Source organism: Gouania willdenowi, chromosome 14 (genome assembly GCF_900634775.1).
Source record: "Gouania willdenowi chromosome 14, fGouWil2.1, whole genome shotgun sequence".
Lineage (NCBI taxonomy): Eukaryota > Metazoa > Chordata > Actinopteri > Blenniiformes > Gobiesocidae > Gouania > Gouania willdenowi.
This window is the reverse complement of record NC_041057.1, coordinates 34,950,382-34,973,729: the sequence shown is the minus strand read 5'-3', so window position 1 is coordinate 34,973,729 and position 23,348 is coordinate 34,950,382. Positions and strand designations below refer to the sequence as shown.

Sequence of the window (23,348 nt, the reverse complement as noted above, 5' to 3'; positions counted from 1 at the left end):
CTGTTTAGCAGGCTCTAAATACTTTTTGAGATAATCAGAATATAGAAATACTTTATTGATCCCAGGGGGAAAATACTTTGTTACAGAGGCTCGAGAATTATTACAGATGAAGATAAGAAACACTGAAGGAAGGAAAGGAAAGAAAAGGAAATGTTCATAATTAAGTAAAAGATAATTTTAATTAAATAAGGATTAAATACAAGTGCACACAATACAGTATATTAATAACAATAACATTAATTCAATACAATTTAATTAAACTTTATTTGTATAGCGCAAATTACAACAGTCATTTCAATGCGCTTATCAAAATATAAAGTTTATAATAAGAAAGAAAAAACCCAACAAGATCCACATGAACAAGCATTTAGTGACAGTGGGAAGAAACAACTCCCTTTAACAAGAAGAAATCTCCGTTAGAACCAGGTTCAGAGGTGGCAGCCATCTGCGTGGACTGATTAGGGTTAGTGGACAGAAGGACCAACAGAACAGGATATAGAGATAGAATATTAGAATGTTCCAGACTAGTTGAGCCGTGAACCACAGATCAGGAAGTGACATCATCAGCTTCACCTGAAACAGAGCAGAGAGAGAAGGACGAGGAGAAGACACTGACTGCAGAAAAATGTAGGGGAACAAAGGGTAATTCATAATTGAAATTATTAATGATTAATTTTAATATGTTTGTTGCTGCTAGAATTTAGTTTTTAAGTGTCCTAGATCATTTTATTTTAATTCATTGTTACAATTCCCTGTTTTTGTAGTGGGTTCTTGATGTCAGATTAGAGGTTTAATAAAGTTTGAATGTCAATAAAAACACATCATTTACAATATGTACATGTTTATTTTACAGGCTATTAACATAAACAGGATGATAAATTAGGCAGTTTCACAGGTATTCACAATTATTTTGATATTCACTGATATCCACATTATGTACACCGATCTTTTGATATGTACACATTATGAATTTTATGTAGTTTGTGTAATGGTTTATAGAGGTTTTCTAACACTCTGAGGAGGAGGAAGAAGGACAAATGGAAAGTTCAAGTAATGAAATGAATCAAACTTTACCAAAATTAAAATTATGGACTATGAATCTAGGGCTTTGATCTAGAGGTTTTGTTTGGTTTTAAGTCACCAGTGTTGTGTGTGTGTTTTACCCTCCTGTGTGTCAGCCCTGGACTTCAGTGGTTCTCCGGCACATGGTTGGTGATAAAGGGGGAGGCAGGTTCGGCTTCACCAGGAGGAGTAGTTCTTTCCGTCTGAGATACCGTCTGGGGCTCGTTTAGGGTTTTTCATGTGCTGCAACATCTGGGAGGAGGCTTTTCGTTCCAAAAATGAACCTTTTGGTCAAAGCACGAGCGTTCGGGTCAAAGTTACTTTTGTAGCTATAAAAATGGCTGTGGCTCTAAAAAGGGAAAAAACTGCTTGGCTGATTCAAAAATGGAGATAAAACTAAAGTCAGTCGTTGTGGAGATGACTAGACGTCACCTCTTGACCGAAAAATCATTTCTCAACATATCATTTCTCAAAATTCTGCATAACTAGAAAAGCTGAAAACTTCTGATTGTAGGAAAGGATTGAATGAGAGCGAGCATGTGATAGGAGAGCGAAGCCTTTTAGAAACATGTCAAGAGGTTATCTGATTGGATAAAACACATCTGCAGTGCAGGAGTGAGTGAGACCTGATTGGTCAGCAGAAGAAAGCGGGAGTCTTAACTTTCCTGGAAAAAGACAAAATGGTGGGGCTCTGTCCACATGTGCTTTTAAACAAAGAGTCATAAAACTAGAGAGAGTGTGTGTGTCCCAAAATGGAGGATTGTGTGTGTGTGTGTGTGTGTGTGTGTGTGTGTGTGTGTGTGTGTGTGTGTGTGTGTGTGTGTGTGTGTGTGTGTGTGTGTGTGTGTGTGTGTGTGTGTGTGTGTGTGTGTGTGTGTGTGTGTGTGTGTGTGTGTGTGTGTGTGTGTGTTACAGAATTAGATTTCTTAAGTCTCTTAAATAAAACTTCTGTAAACATTATGAAAACATTATCACATGAGTCACATGGTGCTATGTTTACCTTACTCAAAAATTAGAAACACTTCATCAATAATCATGGAGTATGAATAGTTATAAACATTTCTCTTGAAAGATGATTTTCAGTTAATTATTTCTTATAGGTGCCATCCACAACTCTCAGATCCCCCCCCACCTCCCCGCTGCGCTCTTGCCCTGCCTCCAAACTTTCCAAAGTCCCTCCCTCAGAGGAGCTAACAAGCTAACGTTAGTCTGACAGCAACATCACAGTAATACAACATGTTCTGTTAAAAGCATATTACTGCAGCACTTCTCTCTCTCTATGTGCACACACCTCAGCAGCAGCAACAACAACACAGTGTCACTTACAGCAGCCCACACGGAAGCTGCTGTGCACACATGAACAACACATGCTCTACAGAGTTCTAGTGTAACAATTACAAATCAAACATAATGTAAATCAAGCAGCAGTAATTATCTTTCAAGCAGAAAAGTCACCAATTCCATCTTCTACTCCTCCAGACCATACACTGTAAAAAAGACGGCATTCCAGCTCGGGAAAGGGGCGGGGCCTGTGAGCAACAGCTGTCAAATAGGTTATTAAACACAATCCTGGCTGTGGTTGGTTCTTTTTGCTCGGTTGCAGTGCATTCTGGCAATCTGCCAAAGGCTGCAGGAGTTTTTTCACTCAAACTACAAGTTTGATGTAAAGCTGTCCTTACATAGTGACAACTTTAGCAAATATAATAAAAAAGTCACTTTGATGAGAGTTGCAGACTGCACCTTTAAATGACTGATTTGAATTATTTCTATTTTTAAGCATAACCCAAAAAGACATGAGACACTTTAATCAATCACTAATGGTTTAAGAAACACTTCCCTGGAAAAGTTGTAAGTGAATAAAACATTCATTAACTCATTCAGTGCCAGCCGTTTTAGAGCATTTTAACTGATTTTTAAAGATCCACTGAATATTTAATACTATGACAATACTGTATGATTCTGAAAGATTAGACTTTCTACTTCCATCAGAAAAAATAATTTTGTTTCTAGCTTGTTTCGTTCTTCTGTAATCAGCAGTTGAATCGAGGCAAGTTTCATACAAATCACCAGTTTGTGACGAAACGCTGAGAAAAACATCTTTTTCTGAAAAATCTATTCATGGCTTTGAAGAATTTTTTTATTTTTTTTGCTTTAGTGACACCTCAACATTGGTTTCCTTCTATAAAACTATAAAAACAACACTGAGACCAGGCTTTTGATGGCAACATTATTATTATTTTACTATCTATGTCAGAGTTGAATGGATTTCTTACAGTATTTTGTCGTTCCTCCAAGTCTCTCCCCCATCATTCTCCATACACGCAACTTCCTCCTTCTCCCAGACATGCTGAGTGTCACCGCTTGCCCCATTTTTTGATGGTTTTCTCTCACCATTGCAACACTGTCAATAGTCCACTTAGTTCCACACATGCTCTGGTAGAGTGTGAGCTGCTGTGAACTTCAGCATCAACTCTCGTAGCATCATTTTCTGTCTCATAAACTCTTTTCCTCTCCCTCTGAGCTCTGCTCATCATGGGTGATCTCGCATCTAAAGGTGCTCTGCTGCCACCTACAGGTCACCAGTTGGTCACTGCATCATGATACAAGTTAGATATTCACAGAGAGTTTCGTCACACTGTCTCCTAGCAACCCCAGCAGAACAACACAACTATTGACGTGAATGGCACTCAATGTGTTAAATAGAGGCACATATAAAGAGTTGTTTCCCATGAAAATAAAACACTGTTTAAAAGTTGAGGTCACATGTCTTAAATGGATAAGAGGCGTAGTTCTGCCTTTAAACATCGGATGGTGTTTTAAGTTGTATTGTTTATTTCTTCCTTTTCAATCTTCATGTTGAAGAAGATTTCTGAGGTGTAAAATGTCTCCGGTTTCATTCCTTGTGTCCCTGTGGAATGTGTCTGTTCCTTGGGGGAGGTGGGCCTGCAGGTTGCTTGTAGGATGAAGAAAAGCCTTGGTTCTCTGCTCTTTTTTTGGGTGTCTGTTTTTGAGTCAAAGTTTGATTAAATTTCAAATGTGCGACAGTGTTTTTACCGCCTTTGGACGTCGACCAGGGTCCCCTACAAAAACATGATACAGGAATCAGTGGACATCAGTGTGTAAGCAGTGTAATGGGTTTACAACACAGTGCAGAAGTGGGGGATTGGTTACAATCCGGCACAACTGTGTTTAATAAAAATGATTATGTTTATGTACATTATATATTGGGGATGTAACGATTAATCGTAAGGCAGCTAAAAATTGATTCATAGGTATCACGGTTCATATCGATTCTCTGAAAATTGAATCGCAGTACTTTTTTTAAACAGCAGCTATATATTTATCCTTCTCTTGTCCAAATGCTGAGGCGGCGGGTGGAATCTGCTACTACTTTCTTTCTGGCCGCTTCCTACTTTTAAACATGTTCAAAAATGATTCCTTACCCCTTTAGCACTGAAAGAATATCTGTAATATTACGTGAATATCTGTAAAAGTCACGATTTTCTATTAGCTCTGTCTCCTAACATAGCATCTCTTCTTCACTGCATGAATATCTGCATGCCAATCAACCACTGGGTTAACAGTGCAATCTGCTGGTCCAAACAAATATCTGATGTAAATACAGTGCAGACTGGTTTTAATTCCAATTGTTAAGGCACAAAATATATTTTCAGTTGCACTTTTAAAAAGAAAAAGAACTATTATGCATTTTTGCATTGTTTACTATAGAACCAGAATTTAAATCAATAGGCTTCTTCTACATTTGTATTATTCCTTTATTTATTTCAATCAAGATTTATTTTTAGCTAAATTGCATTGTTTTGAATAGTTTATCAAGGGATTCTTTTGACAATGAAAAATAAAAGAAAAATAGTACAGTTTTTTTTTTTTTTTTTCCCCAAAAAAAATAAAGGAATATTTTTCAATCATCATTTGTCTTCAGTCCCATTTTGTAAAATAAATTGTGAGAGCGTCGTATCGTGGACCCAGTATTGTGAATCGAATCGTATCAGGAGTTGAGTGAATTGTTACATCTCTATTATATATATTATACTATGATAATTTAACAATGTGTGTTATCACTCATTCATTCCATCATTGTGCTCTATGGTTGTATTTCAGTAGTATTGTGAGCACATTTTTGTAATTGGACAAAAGGGGGACTTAGGCCAAAAAATATTAAGAACCACATGCTCTATTGTGTTGTATCGGGATCTCAGTTTATCGTCCCACCCCTACGTACCAGTATGAAGTTACTAAACTAATGTAGACATATAACTCTGCAGTAAAAACACCAGTAACAGTAAAAGAACAAATGATGAATCATAAAGATACACTGATATAATCGTCGCGCTGCACACTTGTCATTTTTCTTCATCCAACAAAACGTTGAATAAAATATTTTTTTCTTTTCTTTCTTGTTTATTTATTTGCATAAACATTTCCCGCCCACTGAATGAGATGGAGAGTGTTGTATTGCTTCTTTCAGTTTGACTTTATAAACTCCAAAGCTAGAAATGCTTTTATTACTCTTGCTTTTGTGGTATTGAATGAAAGCCCTAACACACCATGCCAACCATACTGGATGTGAGTGACATCACAGTCCCAGTCTGATGTGGTCTGATTGAAGTGTGAACACCACGTCTGGACACACACCACAGTCGCTGTCTCCCAAGAGCTCTTCTTCTTCTTCTTCTTCCTTCTTCCTTCTTCCTTCTTTCTTCCTTCTTCCTTCTTCTTCCTTCTTCCTTCTTCTTCCTTCTCTCTTCTTTCTTCTTTCTTCCTTCTTCTTCTTCAGAATAACTGCGACTCCCCCAGAATCCTTCATACATGTTTCAAGCTCCTGGTGAGTCACTGACTGATGAAATGCTACCACATATACGATGCTAACGTAGCGACTCTGAAAGGGTTTACATCACAACACCAGGCGGGGATCCTCATACAGCCGTGATGTAATTACATAATGAATTGACATAAAGCTCTTTTCATTAACAGCCACCAATAGAGAAGCCACGTCGTAGCCACCCAGGCTAACTTTGTCATCCGTCTGTGTAATTTAGTTATCCGTGATGAAAATGTTCAATTACCTGCACCAGTAGTTCTGCTGCTTATTAGCAACAAGCTGATTATCCCTGGCTCACAACCTTTTCACTGTGTCCCCAGCAGCAGCAGCAGTGGTTGAGGATTAAAAAAAACAAAAAACATAATATTATAATATTATGCTAATGTTCAGATATTGCTGGATTGGCAAATCCACTCATTGGGATTAGCGTTCCCGTACATTTTCCCTCCCACACAGCAGTAGCTTGGAGTCTCTATGTGAACATCGCTGTGTTTACTTTTATTTTGTAATGTTTCCTCAGGTGTTTGCCTATAAGAGAATACACGTTAAACTCGTCTCTAAGAGTTTTTGGCTCTTAAATGTTGATAGTAAATTTGACCAATCGGTTAAAGACATGCTTTTTAATCTGAACGAGAGGAAAATTAAACTCATTATGTGCTGTCATGTCGCTTTCCATGCACTATTACTATAGACCAGTGTTTCACAAATGGGGGTACGCGATGGCACTACAGGGGAGAGGAAAATTAGTAAATGAAAGCATTAATAAATATTATGTTTTTTTTTTAGTTAAAAATAATACTCACACTGAATATTAGCAGCAACTCAAAAAACGACAACAAAAACACGCAAAATAATAGAAAAATATACTGAATAATAAAAAGAACAGACAAAAGACAACAAAATCCACGAAAAAGATACTTACTATTACCAGCAACACACAAACACACACTAACTGCACAAAAATAACAGAGAAACAAACAAAACGACATAAGAACCAACCAAACAACACCAAAAACTACAACAAACACACACAAAATAGGAGAAAAATATACTGTATACTAAAAAGAACAGACAACAACAAAATACACAAAATGATACAAAAAACACACAAAATAATGATTGAAAGGATTTAGATTAGACCATGAACAAAGTTCAGTCTTGGTCCCACATAAGGAGGTAAATGAACGTAAATGATAAAAACTATAGGAATAAATCTATTCATAATGCATTAGTGATTTGGTTTCTAAAGAACAATTTTGGATCATCTTCCAGTGCCATTTTTAAGGAGCGTAATCATTTTATTTACGCAATCACTCATTGTGTCATTTGTGTCCATTTTTCCAAACCAAGGCTGGGCTCCTCCACTTCGTTTATAAATGTGGCCTAAAACCTTCTACATGTCCTCATCAGTAGATCTATGTCTAACAAAACACATTATTTTGCATCATATTCATTTTATTTCCTTTTAAAAATGGGACTACTTTACAGTTACAAAGAGGATGAAAACTGTTGTGACCCCAAAAGTAATCTATGACCACAGGGGGCGACTGTTCCAACTCTGTGGTTCGGTAGTAGACAATGAAGCAGAGAAGAAGAGCTCTCCTCAGGGACCTTTACTCTCCCTTAAACAGTGCCCTGACACGCTCTGGTGGCTGAAGTTGGAGAGTAAATCGAGGAGTAATTTACTTCCCCCCATCACAACAAAGATTAAAAATAACATGACCTTCGCAATCATTAACAGTAATAAAGCTATTTATTAAGAAAGTGCAAATATTAAAAAAAATAATAAATTGTTATGCTCAAGGTTCAACAAGGCCATTTTAATGCCCCTCATCATTAGTTGTTTTTGTTTTTATGCAAAATGATATTGTTTATTTTTTATTTTTTTATTTTTTGTAAGAAATAATGAAAAGCTTTCCAGCCTTGGTTTATATATTTTTTTAAATGTGTGTACTGTAAAAAAAAAAAAAAAAAAAAAAAACTACAAAAAAAACATCTAATATTTGTACTTTTATTTCAATCAATAAAACCACCAAAACAATAAAATACATTACATTTTTCATGAAGTCTGAGATGATGAATACATATTTGTTTGAACCCAATGAAATGTTTTTGGTCTATTGAGAATTAACAGGGTTTTCAAATAAACAAGTGAAGGTTGGTGAGTCAAAAAGAATAGATACATAATTTTTCTTTTTAGACAGTAATCAAATGCCAACACCAACGGTAACAAAATTTATCGATGAACCAAAGTTTTTTTTTTTTTTTTCTTTTTAACCTGTGGGTATATTTGTAAATAATTAACAGTTTGTCTAAAATACATTACAAACAATACAAATATTAAATATGCACTTTATCTTGATGAGAATTCACTTTAAAAACAGTTTTCTTCTTAAAAGACACTTAGTTTTTTGTTGTATTAATGGTAGACGTACAGGAATTCCATGCAGCAGCTCCTCTATAGATAAGTATAGATAGATAAGTTCTTTTCATAGATTCACTTTTTGGATGTTGTAAGGATAGGGCAACCGTCGACTCCCATTTTAGTTTATTAAATTAATTTACTAAAACAATGATAAAGCTGTTATTAAGTCAGTGATATTCAACGTGTGGCTTTTTCTTTGGCCATTTTGCAACTTCCGTTGTCCCATTTTTGCCTCTTTTCCCAAAAATGTGACATTTTTTTCAGATTTGAGCTACTTTTACTAATAACTATCATTTTTTTCAAAATTTTCTCCATTCTTGCAAGTTGTTTTTGGCACTTTCAACCAATTTTCGTCCAGTCTTTAACAGTTTTTTGCCACTTTCCATCTAAATAAGCTACCTTTTGCCCAACAAATACCACTTGTTTTCTTATTTTTCCAACATTTTGCCCCTTTTGTTCAACATTTTTATTATTTTTCACTATTTTTTGCCATATTTTTGCTTATTTAAGGTACCCTTTGCCATTACATACCACCTGTTTCCTCTGTTTTGTCATTTGTTTTTGCCTCTGACTGCTTTCGAATAATTTGTCACTTTTCACTCTTTTCCATCCATTTTTGCCACCTGTTTTGTCAATTTACTCATCAACTCTCTGTTTACCTTCTCTGAATGTCTGGCTGTGATTGGCTGATCACCATTCAATCAATCTAACTGGACCAATATGTTTTCAACAATGAATCTCTCAGTAAAAAGTGAGGGGGATGAAGACATGCATGCCTGCCTCTGGCCTGCCTCTGGTTATGGTTAGAAATGTTCTGACCTGAGCACCAGCTCGTCTCCAAAGAGCTGGATCTCATCCTGTGTGTGGACACACAAAGACAATTACCCCAGTGCACCCCATCCTCATTCCATTTCATTACACACATCATCATGTGTCTATTTGGGACCTTCGACTGCACCTCTGAAATCCCAGAGTAACAGATGACACACTGGTTTATTCTCAGCAGTCGATCTGGCCTGAAAACTGTTCATCCATTACAGTGTAGATCAACTCTGTGGTTGGTTTATTGACCATAGTGATTACCAAGGTATCCAGCTGATAAAAATGATAAATACTCAAGAAATTGGGTGTTTTTTCCTCTGACATTGAATTGTTTAAGGTCAACTGGCTTTTATCATGAATTCGGGCATGTTCCTGAACTGAGTTCTCAATATATTTCTATATTTGTTTTAAATGCATACTGAATTAAAAACAACCCCTGTCTACATGTTCACTTCATGGATAAAATGTAAATGATTTCTTTCTGTGTCTCTTCTTCCTGCAGGTACCCACAGATTTGTAACCGAGGGAGAAAACCTGGAGTTGAAATCCGTGACCAAAGAACACGCAGGAGCGTACGAGTGCATCGCGTCCAACGACATCTCAACCCCTGATTACCAAACAGTGCAGGTCACCGTCAACTGTAAGAGTCACTTCACTTTCATGAACCTTTTAAGGACTAACAATCATCAGTGTGACAGTAACCGCTGAATGTTTTAATCTACAATATTTCAAACAATTACACTACAATCTGTAAAAGCTATTCATTCTACAGTAGGGGTCACCAACCTTTCTGAAACCACAGATTCCTTCAAATCTACTAAAAAATCCAAAGAGCTACAAGTTAGATATGCAATGAAATACTAAAATATCATAGTTTAACTTTAATTAGAGGGAAAGATAATGACCAGTGACTAGTATTAACCTAAAAAGGTGGGAAATACGTTTCCAACATTTAATTTCTCTTAATTCAAGCATTTGTGATCATAGGTGATCAACGTTTGTAGTACAGCTCCTGTCTGACAGGGAATGTTTGGTTAGATGAAGCCAGATAACGGAGATTAATCACATCTAGATGTGTAACATACGTAGACCCTTTAAGTTCCACTGTCACTAAAGGAGAAGAACCTATACACAGTATATTGTTAAAAACAGTAGAAACCCATAGAGCTACAGTATATTGTACAAAATAATAACATTAATAATATTATTATTAATATAGGTAAACAAGTCCGCCATAATTTGTCTAAATCTAGATCAGCAGCACCCCTTTGTGACCCCTGCTCTACAGGGATATGTTGAGATGTGCATTAAACATGGTGCACAAACTGCAGGTCTTTGGTGTTGGAACTTCCCGGGATTTTTAAAGAGATTAAAAAGGCTTTTATTTTTAATAGAGACTGTAGGTGTCCACTGAGTGCAGCTTGACGATCCCAAAAAACTCCTCATTTGCATCTAAAAAATCCACAGGACCACGTAGTAAAGTTTAAATGTTTACTTAAAGAAAACACAGCAACAGGTTAATCCACAAAAGCAAAAATGAGACTAAAACCCAGTTAACTCCACAAGCCCCTCCCACTCTCAGATCCAACCAACTAAAATTATTTCTAGCAACCATAAAATTAGCATGATGAGCATTATGGCTCCTACAGAGACCAACTAAAAGGGTACGGGAAGAAGTTATTGTATGTCTTTTATTTCATTTTTAATGCACCTTTTATTATAGAAACTAACCTACAAGACTGGAAATGCACCATCAAAATGTCTTTCAAAATATGTTTCTAATGAATAATTTTTTTATTAAGTGCTCTTTGTTTTTTGTAGATCCTCCCTTTATCTCGAAGGCCAGGAGCACGGGTACTCCTGTTGGACAGAAAGGGGTACTGCAGTGTGAAGCCTCAGCTGTTCCCAGGGCAGATTTTGAGTGGTATAAAGAAGACCGCAGGTAAGTCTCTCATCTGAGCCGTCAGAATCCTGTTTGAAATCATTACAAACACACAGAGACACGTATTCTATGGGACGCTGATTGTAAAGTTACACATTCTAAATTAAACAGCAACTTGTTGCAACATTTAGCAACAAACCACGCTTAAAAACATTTTTTATCTACTTTTGACCAGATTTACAGCAATATTTGTGACATTTTTTTTTCCTCATTAAAAATATGTCAATGTTAAATCTACATGTTAAATCAAAATGTTGAATCGAAATCTAAATGTTAAATTTATGTTAAATTGAAATGTTAAATTGAAATCTAAATGTTAAATCTATATGTTAAATCAAAATATTAAATTGAAATCTAAATGTTAAATTTAAATGTTAAATCAAAATTGAAACGTTAAATCGAAATCAAAATGTTTAATCAAAATTTAAATGTTAAATTTTTATGTTAAATCTTTATGTTAAATCGAAATGTTAATTTCAAATTGAAATGTTGAATCAAAATTTAAATGTTAAATCAAAATGTAAATGTTAAATCAAAATGTAAATGTTAAATCTATGTTAAATCGAAATGTTAAATTCAAATTGAAATGTTAAATCAAAATTGAAATGTTAAATCGAAGTGTTAAATTGAAATGTCACAAGTGAAACTAAATACTTAGCTATTATGCAAATTCACCGTTTAGATTTAGCATTTAACATTTAAATTTAACATTTAGATTTAGCATTTAGTTTTGACATTTATATTTAAATGTAACATTTAGATTTAACATTGACATATTTTTAAGAGAAAAAAATATTCCAAATTTTACAAATATTTCTGTAAATCTGGTCAAAAGTAACATAAAAAATTCATATACATTTTGTAAACATGGTTTGTTGCTAAATGTTGCAAAAAGTAGCTAATTATTTTAGCATGTGCAACTTTACAATCAGTTCCCCATATTATTCTGTTGAAAGATGGGGACTTTTTATTGGGTACTTTGTTGGTTTTTGATGGTTTTTCCCGCATTTATGGCTTTAAAAGAAAGACGTGAATGAGACTATGACTCATTTCTGCTTTATTGGCCAAAACATTTTGTTTCAGTCATAATAAAATAACATTTTCCAAACAGTATCGACCACTGAAACCGTCTTTTATGCTATTTCCAGACTAGTTGGTTTATGTCAGTGAATCATTGATGAGGATTAATTGGGGAGATCAGCAGCAGCGTTAAAAAGAGTGAAAAACAGAATGTGTTCCACTGTTTAATGGTTCTTCAATGGTGATGGAAGCTTTTCTTCTCAGTCCCTGAAACACCAAACAAGTCCCCAAGAGAAAGAAATATGGAAAATTTTGTAAATGTTCTAGTTTAGCATACAGAGTTTGCACTTCTGATGTAGAACGTGTTTGCTTTCATCAGCTCACAGGTGTAAAACCCATGGGTGTAAAACATCTGTTTATACGTGATGTAGAAAAGTTGACAGAGCAGCGTTTCTCATGCTTCTCCACAGAGGACTGAAGCGTACGAGGCTTTCTTCTTTCCCGTTGTGAAAACTACATCCATCTCTTTCTCTTTCAGGCTCCTCAATGGACTGAACGGTGTTAAGATTGAGAATCAGGGTAAACAGTCCATGCTCATCTTCTTCAACGTGTCTGAAGAAGACTATGGGAACTACACTTGTGTTGCCATGAACACAATGGGAATCACTAATGCTAGTATAATCCTTTACGGTAAGAACAATAAGGATTTGTCCTACTTTGTTTGATGTAATCAAGCTTTTCTGCAGCTGGAAAACATTTAGCATCCTCTCAAATCTATAAATCCTCTTTCACTATAAAGCAGTGCTTCTCAAAGCGTGTGACGCGCCCCCTGGTGGGGAATGGAGACAAAAGAGGTGGGACGCGACAAACAGGAGGGAATTTTTTATTTCATACCATTCTTTTTAAAGTTCTCGTGGCATGATAAAACAAGTTGTTTTTAATCGAACCCAATAATAATTTTAATATATGACATGTATGGTCAAATGTTTGTAGTATTAAGGTGTAAGAAAAAAACAGGTTTGGTGATGTATTGCAATATTTCACTATGTGGTTATCATCTTGACTCCAAAAATGTCCAAATTGATTTTTTTAATCATGTTTTTTAACAAAAATAAAAATTAAAAACACAAAAAAAACATTTAATATTACTAACATATCATAGCACGTAAACTCCCAGTCACTTAGTGTCAGTGAACGCACCATCAGACCTTATTAAACTACCTCTCTCTTCAATGACTTTAGCTGGAAGTTGATTTCACTTTATTTTTATAAAACATACTGGGCACCTTTATATGGTTACTTTATTTTTAAAGAATGTAAGAACTTAACAAAATCTGTTGTAGAAGCAAAAGTTGAACTTTTTTGAAAAATGAAATTTGACACTTTGATAAAAATACCACTTGTTTTTTTTTATATTGGTGCTTGAGTTACTGTTAGTTACTATTTACTTGTTCTCACAAGTTAAAATGAAATGTATTGCATGCCATTATGTACTTGTAAAGGTGAAATTTGGAAATATATAGGTATATCGCAATATATATCATACTGTTTTGTATCTGGATATATCGTATCGTGACATGTAATCATGTCGACAGATTTATGATAATGTACACCCCTACTAATCATCATTATTGCTGTCTTCAGTCTCAGGATTGTAAACTGAAATTTATAGTTATTGATTTTGTGATGTACATCATATTGTTTAGTATCTGGATGTATCGTATCGTGACATCTAAATCCTGAATCGTATCATATTGTCAGATTCATGGAAATGCACAGCCCTATTGTAGTACAGTATAAGTATAATATATAAAAATGAATATAAAGCCAACATTTGCAAGCGCTGTGGAATCAGCTTCAGTTTTCTCCGCAGTGTGATGTCATAGGGTGGAGCTGACTTCGGTTTCTGACACGCATTAACTTTGCATCCAGAGCTGGGATTGGGCCGTGCCTGGTATCAGTGGATAGGTCTGGTCCTCCCGTGTCTGAAAATGTGCCTCTGGTGGAGGTGGAGTCTGAAATGAGCTGCTGGAGGCCAAACAAAAGCTTTTTGGAAACAGTAAAAAACCTAGTAAAAATGGAACCATGGGTCAAATGGATTAAAGCAGCATGACTTCATTTAAAATGATGGTTGGGTTCTCTATTTTCTATTAAAATGTACTTGTTTTATCTCATGCCACTGGGACTTTAAAGTCTTTTCTTCATTGGCAATAAAGATCATTAACACTAAACACAAAGAAAGTAATAATGAGAACCTTAATATGTAGCAGAAATGAAAAGAGCATACAATGATTAGACTGTATTAGATATGGACCAGCTTATTTCCTGTATTTTTGCCTACTGCACATTTTGTTTTTATGCGGGTGACTATTTCAATTTAGTTTTTAATTTATTATGAAATATGATGTTACTTGTTCTGTTAGCTCAATTAGTTTGAAATTGTGTTATTTGTCTGGATTATTTTTTGGGGGGGCAATGGGTGCAGGTGGGGCTTGAAAGTTCACCTTTGTTCAAAGTGGGAAATACCCCAAAAAAGTTAGAGAACCACTGATTTTAACTAGCAGGATATTATTAGTTGTTGGAGTTGTTTTTTTTTTTTACTGTAATAAATCTCTTGAAGCCAGTTTCAAAATAATGTTCCTTGTTTAAATAACTTTCTAATGAGATGTGCTCCAAACCTACATGTTTATCATGAAAATGTGGCATTAGTAAAGCCCACATTACAAATATAAGGCATGTTAAACTTCATTAACATAGGCTGTGGATATAACCTGTTCAGAATAACTTTAATAAAGTTTATTTTCAATATGATGTGACCCTGAGAATCAAATAAATAACACAATGTATTAACAGCTGGAAGTTTAAAGTTTCTCTGCAAGCATTAATCAATTAATTTTGTCAGCATAGTGCTAAAATGTTTAGCACTTTATGTTTAGCTAGCTCAACTAACACCTATGTTCATTTTAAAAACTTACAGTATATCTTCTTAACCCTGGAACTCTATCACCAAAATTAGTAACACCATCACTAACGGCGGGTGATTTTTATTCATATTAATATTATATTTGATGAACAGTCATATTTATTGGGTATATAATATTGGATAAAAATGAGCCGGCGTTAGTGATAGTGTTACTAATTTCAGTAACAGCTCGTGTCTGTAGGAAAATGCAGATTTTGTAGAAACGAAACGCCTACGCTGTCAAAGACGTCAAAGATGATGCAGAAGCTACGCAGAAACCCATAACATTCAGACAAACATTACATAATGAAAATCATGTAAATACGTTTGCACGGGTGAAAAACATCCAGCGCTAGTGCTCCAGTGCTCTAGAGGGTTAAAAGATTAAATCCAGTATTTTCACAGGGTTAAACAGTTAACCAGAACCAGGCTCAGGGTTGGAGGCCATCTGACTCAGCTGCTTCACTTAGTCAGAAATAAAGGAGGGAATAAAACAGATTAGAATAGAAAACAGAAAAATGATCAATCAGAGAGTGTTTGAACCATATTTTAGGATCCATGTGCTCTGAACGTGTAGGAAAGAAAGCACAGACTGCAGTGGTTCATTATCATTTAAATGAATGTAGTATAAAGGTCGTAGAACTTCTTAATTCACCAAAAAAAATGGTTTCCCAGCAGCCTAAACCTACAGCAGCATAACTCTATGATCATGCAGTGTAGCAGCAATCTAAAACAAATCAAAATGTTTTATAGTTTGTAAAAGCATTTAAAGATTGTTCACTGTCCTTTAGATCAGGGCCCCATATGGCTTTACCCATAAACCTTAATATTGTTCTTACTTTTAACATTGTTTTATGCATTGTCTAAAAAACAATAAACATTTCAATATTACAACCGAAGAGTTGTGATGGTAACATTTAACTTGAACTTTTATACATAAACACTGACATGAACACATGTTATTAGCATGAATAAGGTGTCACGAGGAGTCCGCCAGGCCAATTAAATACAAACTCAGATTTCACGACTGGTGGACTTGGTGTCACACAAAACACTGCTTGGCATTGTGTTGACCCACATTAAATGTAACACCGACCTATATTTCACTGACTGGGGAAACAGAACATCCAATCAACATCCGTCCATGGAAGAGTGTGGAGAACAAAACCAGACCTTGACAACAGGCTGTTCATCTCAGAATGAATGAAGAGAAGTTGTTTTCAGACGGACTAGGCACAACATTGACTACCAGCCCTATTGTTCCTGGTCATTCCAATAATCCAGTAATGTGGCCATTTTCCTTGACACAAACTCTCTACTCCTCTTAAAGTTCACACGGTGGAATCCTTCTGAGAGTTCTGAGAGTTCGGCCCTTTTCCGTCGTTGACTTTCCATTAATGCTGCCAACGTAATCCAAATTACCCTAACCCTAAAGCCTGGTACTGTATATGCTTCTGTATCAGGACAACGCTGTCGACGTGACACAAAGGTTGATCAACTGTACTTCTGCGTTGAGGGAACGCATCACTATGCGATTGGCCGCTATGCCGCAAGGGGGCATTAAAATGAGCATTAAAAAGCCCTTGTTTATCTTCCAGTCACAGAAAACAATGTTTTATGTTTTTAAACATCTTAAAATGTAATTTATGTCTGGATTATTACTTACCTACTGTACCTAACCATTTGTGTTTTGTTGGACACAAACATTAAAGCAACGGTTTCAAAACATGCACTTTATTTTTCAATATAAACATATGCAACATGCAAGCAAAGTTTAAAACTGTATGGAGCACACTGTCACACCGGGGGCAAGGGAATCCTCACCCCTGGCGTAGAGTGGAGAGAGAGCAGCCAGGCAACCTGGTCCACGGCCCCACGGAGAGTTAAGAGCAGGACCGCGCTGTAAAACTCACTTTATACATAACGTCTTGTCTGCTCCTTTATCAGCCTCCACAGCATGTCAGTCATTGTTTATTGTTAATGAAACACACACACACACACACACACACACACACACACACACACTGTAGGTACAGAGACGAGGCAGAGTAGCGATAATAACAGTAAACACACACCTTTTGTCTGTGATTGACTCCATTTGGCGATGATTCACGTGCTGCAGCCATGAAAGGAAATAATAAAACTTTTTGACTCAATCCACTGTAGAAACAACTCTCATATCGCGACGCTAGAAATTGAAACATGGCGGTGTGACTGGAAAAAGCAGAGACTAAAGCTGAGGTTTGGGGCAGACCAATCACAGCCTTTATGTTCCTTGTCACCTCGATGCGCAGTCAGGATTTTTTGGGAGGAGCATGTCAGGTTACGGCTTGGGGGTCTATGTCGACATAGAGCGCTACGTGCAGCTATGGCATCGATTTGATGCAGAACCATACCTCAGGTTTTAGCCTAAACTGAACCATTACCCTATAACTCTAACCCTACCCTACTTAACCGTACTCAATCCAAAAAATGCCAACATAGCTCCAAAGGTGTCATAATTTAGCGAACAACACTTAGCAATAGTCTTCATGACACCTTATTCATGCTCATGATAGACAAGGTTTTCCTACAGATTCTCTCTTTCTTAAGCAAGTAATAGTATGTGCTGGGATTAAAGCTGCAGCATGTATATTTTTTTTGCTCCTTTTTGTGTAAGGTTTGCATTTTTTGTCATAAAAATATTTCAAGTACAAACCAGATCCAGGTTGGCACACTCAGTTGCATTAACTCTTGTCAACCCTACATTGTGATCTTTACATTTCTTATAAATTGACATTATTCTGTCAATAAAAATTGACAATAATTTTCTCCTACTTGAAGAAAAATTTGACAATTTAGATCAAAATTAAAACAAATTCCTGACTCACCATGTAAAAATAAAACCATGATCCCTTTGGATAATAATAGTAATTTTTTCAGCTGCTCAAATCTTGACAAACATTTTTAGAAAAGATTTAATGCAGCCTTATGTATATGAAACTTTAAGTAAAGTGTAATAGGTCTGTGGTTGCAAGCAGAAAAAAATCTAATCCCCTCCCCATGATAGAAGTATGATATAAGAAGTGAGAAAATGATTCTTGTGGTCTAAGGAAATTTTTGGCAGGGATGTTTTTGAGTTAATTTTAGCGATATAGCCTGGTGACAATTTTTGTAATGTAATGTAAATGCATTTTAAAGACGTATTTGATGTCATATTTTATATCAAATGTCAACAATGAAAAGACACATCCTCAATAGAATAATTTCAGTCGTTATGAAATGTATTTTTGGTCGTCAGATGACAAAAAGTCACAAAACAAATTGACAATTAATGATACGCAAAATTGTCCATAACATCGTCAATATACACGGCACAGTATTGTTAAAGGTCTTAAATTTATCACAGTCCATTGCAAATGTTGGTTAATTTTAGTTTTTTTTTTTATTTTGTCAGAAAATTAGGTGGTAATTAAGGTTAGTTTGGGGACTATTTTATGTTCTTACCAAAATTTTAAATTTTGCAAGTTTGGAAAATGGACTGGGATGAGCTTAAGACCTTAAATAATACTCTAACAATGTTATGGACAATCTTGCTCAAAATTATTTCCAAAATCAAAATATTTTTGACTATTATTGTGTCACTTTTTGTCATCTGACGGCCAAAATAGATTTAGTAGTGACGCAAATTGTTTTGTTGAAGACGTCCCATCATTGTTAACATTTTGGTACCAAATATGACATAAACAAATGTTTTGTAGTAAATGTCTTTGACAGTTTTGTGTGTTTGATAAATATCTTCCTCAGGGTATATCACTAAAATGCTCAAAAAAAAAAAGAAAAACACCCTGTCACCAATTCTGGCGGTCACAAGAATCTGTTTCCTACTTCTTATATATCATATTTTGAGGAAAAAAAAATAGATTTGTTTTGTTCTACCATGATAAATAAAAGCTGGTACAGTGTTGGTAACACGTGAATAAATCAGCAACAGAATCATCTTCTTCCATCACTAACGGCTTTGTTCTGCAGGTCCTGGAGCGATGCACAACGTGAACGGCGCCGCTACGCTAACCCGCTGCTCCACACGCCTTCTGCTGACAGTAACCTCACTTTACCTCCTCAAGTTCTGATCAAACCTTTTTGGAGTTAGAATCAGCGTCGAATGGCAAGGACGGACATTTAGCACGAAAGGAAGAACGGAAACTGGAGATCACCAGAAGTCCACCTTCGTTTCTCTCTTTCTTTTTCCTGCTTTTACTCACATCTATTCCATTCTATCCACCTTAAGTGGGCCGTCTCATGTCAAATGATTTGAGATTTTTTGGATCGTACATTAATCGATTGGTTGATCAATTCAGTTTATGTCTGCCCAAATCTTTTTATATACAGTATATATGAGAAACACGGAAAGGAAAAAAAAAATAGACGTAACTGTTGATAGTTTTCCTTTTTTGCCCAATATTGGAGTGTACATTATTATTGTTATAATTATAATTATTATTATTATTATTATTATTATTATTATTATTATTATTATTATTATTATTATTATTATTGTGTTCCATCCGGTTCAATATCTGTACAAAAACCATGAATCTTTTTTACGTAAATAACAAAATGAAAAAATGCAATGTGATTGTTGACATTTACTGTATTTTTACAGTCGTATGCAAAACGGATTCGTCACAACAAAGAGTTCAGAGTGAAACAGAACAAACACAACACTATGTTTTTCTCAGGCAAAGTCCTACAACATTGTGCATCGAACTTTTCGTTTTGATTGTAGTTTGCGTGTTTGTGTGTGTGCGTGTGTGTGTGCGTGTGTGTGTGCGTGTGTGTGTGTTGAAAATGTACAAATGTGTACATAAAATTCCTTTGTTTTATTAACAAAATGAAAATATTATTTAAATGATTTTCCTTATATATTTTTTGGGAAGTATCTAAATGTGACATAGCAGCTTCACGATTCATTCTCTGACAATCCACTGAAGAAGAAGCAGTGGTTTGGCCTTTCACTTATGATCACAGCGATTGATTATTGATCAGTTCTATATTTGGGGCCAAAGCATGAAAAAAAAAAAAAAAAAAAAGAAAATTCTAAACGCCGTAACAGGGAATCATTATTCTGTGGAGTATAATCTGGAGAACTTTATTGTTATTATTTTATTACAACTAACTGACACTCAATAGTCACCTAAAGAAGACGCAAAGACTCACTGCTACAAAAAGTCACATTCTATTATGTGTTAACTAAGATATAGTAAATTATCTACAAAAAAAGCCTTTAATTTTTTACATTCTTATTCAAACAATACGTGTTTATTCTAAGTACATTTCTTCATATTGATCTAACCCTCATATTAGCCTCTAATATCACTATTAACACATTTTATCTTTTGGGTCAGTCTGACCCCAGGGATATTTACCTCCAGAAAATGGTTGACCAAGTTTTTGTGTCACTTTGTTTATTTGTTGAATCCATAAATAAGGCCTTGATAATGAAACCTTGACCTGTTGTCTAGCGCCACCATCAGGACAAACATTTAAGTTAGAATTCATTTATCAGGAAAAGTTTTCATCCAAATGGCGGGATGTAAGGTCACACACAGCTTAACACAGCAAATTGACCCCAGAGAAACACCAATGCGTGCAATATGTGTTCAGCACAGTGACAAAAATATCATCATGATAATCTTATGTAAAGAAAAGTCATGAAATATGAAGAAATCAACTATTGTTTTGTGAATAATAAACATTGAAAGGGATCAAATTGATTGTAGGAGGGTTAATTAATGTGTAATGCATGTATGCATGGCTGGAAATGAATAGAACAGCAAAGAGAGACATGATGTATGGACGACTAAAGAGAGATTTAACAAAGAAGAAGAATTAGTATCCTAAATCCTAAAATACAACATTAATAGAGAAAGCAAATTAACTTGTTTTTGTAGTGAAATTATGTTCAGATCAAGTGAAGAATTAATTTGTGCTGGGATTAAAGCTGCAGTGTGTACGTTTGGGTTTTTTTTTTTTTTTTTTTTTTTTGCGTCATTTGGTGAAAAATCCATCATAATAACCTGGACACCTTTCTGTGTAAGGTTTACATTTTGTCTTAAAGACTTTGAGTTATATAAATGTATGGAAACATGCGAAGTACAAAAAATAAATAAATAAAATAAATAAATAAAATAAAATAAATAAATTTGTTATAAATTCATTCTTCTGTCAATAAAATTATTTCCTCTTCTATTTGAAGCAAAATATGATGAATTGGATCAAAACCTTAAACTTTAAAATTGTTTTTTAGAAAATATTTAAAAAAAAAAAAAATGAATTATTTGTGCAACTGTCTGCTGATTTCCAAATAGTACCAATATATTAGTTTACACATTCACTTTACTTTATTAACCAAAATATCACAATTTAATTCTACAACATCAAGCCCATTATTTAACAGTACGTGTATGGTAGTTATGATTACAGTTTTACCTAAAATGTTTTATTTCAGCAAAAAAAAAAATCACTAATGGCAAAATATATTGAAATAAAGAAGATAAGAAGAAAAAATGAGTATAAAATGTATTGAAATGCATCATTTTCTATTTTGACTGCTGAGATAGATATTTTCAAAAGCTTCCATGGGCTCAAAACTTGTATTAAATTAACATTGTATTCATCATTTGCTTGATTTTCCAAATAAAATGAGGCATAACTCCTTTTCAAACAATTTGCAAGATTTAATTGTTAAATATTTATTTTAATACACCTTATGTTTTGCTTATACAGCATTTAATACTGTTTCTTTCCAACATTTGAAATACTGTTATTTTTTAAGTGTTTAAAAACCAGATGCAAATTTAAAATTGGACAAAAATAAATAATAGCCCAGTTAATTCAGGTCATTGTTTGAAATAACCTCCATTAGGCTCCATTCAGTCAGCCAGATTATAGTTGTTTTCTAAAAACTGTTCCACATTACAAACAAATATAAAAACCTGGCAGTGAGGTCTTATTATTTTATTAAATCGAACAAAAGCAAATGAGAGTAAATCAAAGTTTTCCCTGCAGTGACCTTCAGTCTGTGTGATAATGGTTTGTGTAGCTGCTATGAAGCTTCATCCAGGTGTGGTGAACGTGTGCTTTCTACCTGGTTTGGCCCCAGGTCCTGGTCTCTGATTGGTGGACGGAGTGGAGAGAATGAACTTAGAGCACAAAGTGGTGGCTAGTGTGATGTTTTCCTGTTGTACAGTTGATTGATCCTGTGCATCCCCATGATTGATGAGTTACAGGACGCTAACGAGACGTACGTGGAATGCTCTGTTGTGCTGAAATGTTGAGTTCCTTCTGTGCTCGTGATGGTGGTGAACTACGCCACAGGGTTACACACTTTTTAGACGGTTAGAAATAAAATAAAAATTAAAAAAAAAAAAAAAAAAACATTACAGAAGTTCTAGATAGAAGTGCCAGCAGAACAAAAAGGGAAAGAAAAGGCTTTCTGTCACTCTGTCAGATCCAATGAACATGTGAAATGTTGATGTCAAATAAGCTTGAATCAATTTGTTTCAAATCCCTATTAAAGACAACTTACACAGAGATTCTGCAGTGGTTTATTGCACGTCAGCATCACAACAAACAAACACATATTGTTTAATGTTTGTAATAAAACAAAAGTTTAACAGAATTAATCCAACAAACACTTTTCATAAAAACCAAAAATCACCCCGCTCACTTTTTACACTGGGTTTCATTGTTGAAAACGTATTGATCCAGTTAGATTGATTGAATGGTGATCAGCCAATCACAGCCAGCTATTTGACAAAGCCGCTGTCCTAGAAGGTAAACAAATACTTAACAGTGATGAATAAAGTGACAAAAAATGGTCCAAAAGTGGAAAAAAGTGTCAAGAAAAGAGTGGCAAAACAAGTGAAGAGAAAACAAGTGGAATGTCATAGAAAAAGGAGCTTAAATGAGCAAAAGGTGGCAAAAAATAGGAAAAAAAGGAAAAAATGTAGGAAAAAAAACAAGTATTATTTTAAAAAAAAAGAATTCATGAATCAAGAAAAAGTGTCAAAAAAAACTTGAAAAAAATTTAGGAATCAGGGATATTTATTGGCACAGGAAGGTCAAATCTGAAAAAAAAGAAAAAAAAAGTGTAAGTTTTTTTTTTTTTTTTTTGAAAAGCGGCAAAAATGGGACAAAGGGAGTTTCAAAATAGCCAAATAATAAAGGAAAAAGGGGTTAAAAAATTTCCCCGTTTAAGAATTTCTGGGGAATAATAATTAAAATGAAG

At 34.8% G+C, this 23,348-nt stretch overlaps 1 protein-coding gene across 1 annotated transcript in view; it reads left to right on the top strand.

The window, feature by feature from the left end:
• The window catches only part of opcml (opioid binding protein/cell adhesion molecule-like), a 279,420-nt gene extending 256,769 nt beyond the window's left edge, over positions 1-22,651 (top strand). Inside the window, exons 4-7 of the mRNA XM_028466177.1 lie at positions 9,655-9,792; positions 10,974-11,094; positions 12,653-12,804; positions 19,088-22,651. Coding sequence (XP_028321978.1) covers positions 9,655-9,792; positions 10,974-11,094; positions 12,653-12,804; positions 19,088-19,188 — 512 coding nt within the window. The 3' untranslated portion in view covers positions 19,189-22,651. The remainder of the gene's footprint in view (positions 1-9,654; positions 9,793-10,973; positions 11,095-12,652; positions 12,805-19,087) is intronic.
• The last annotated feature ends 697 nt before the right edge of the window (positions 22,652-23,348 follow it).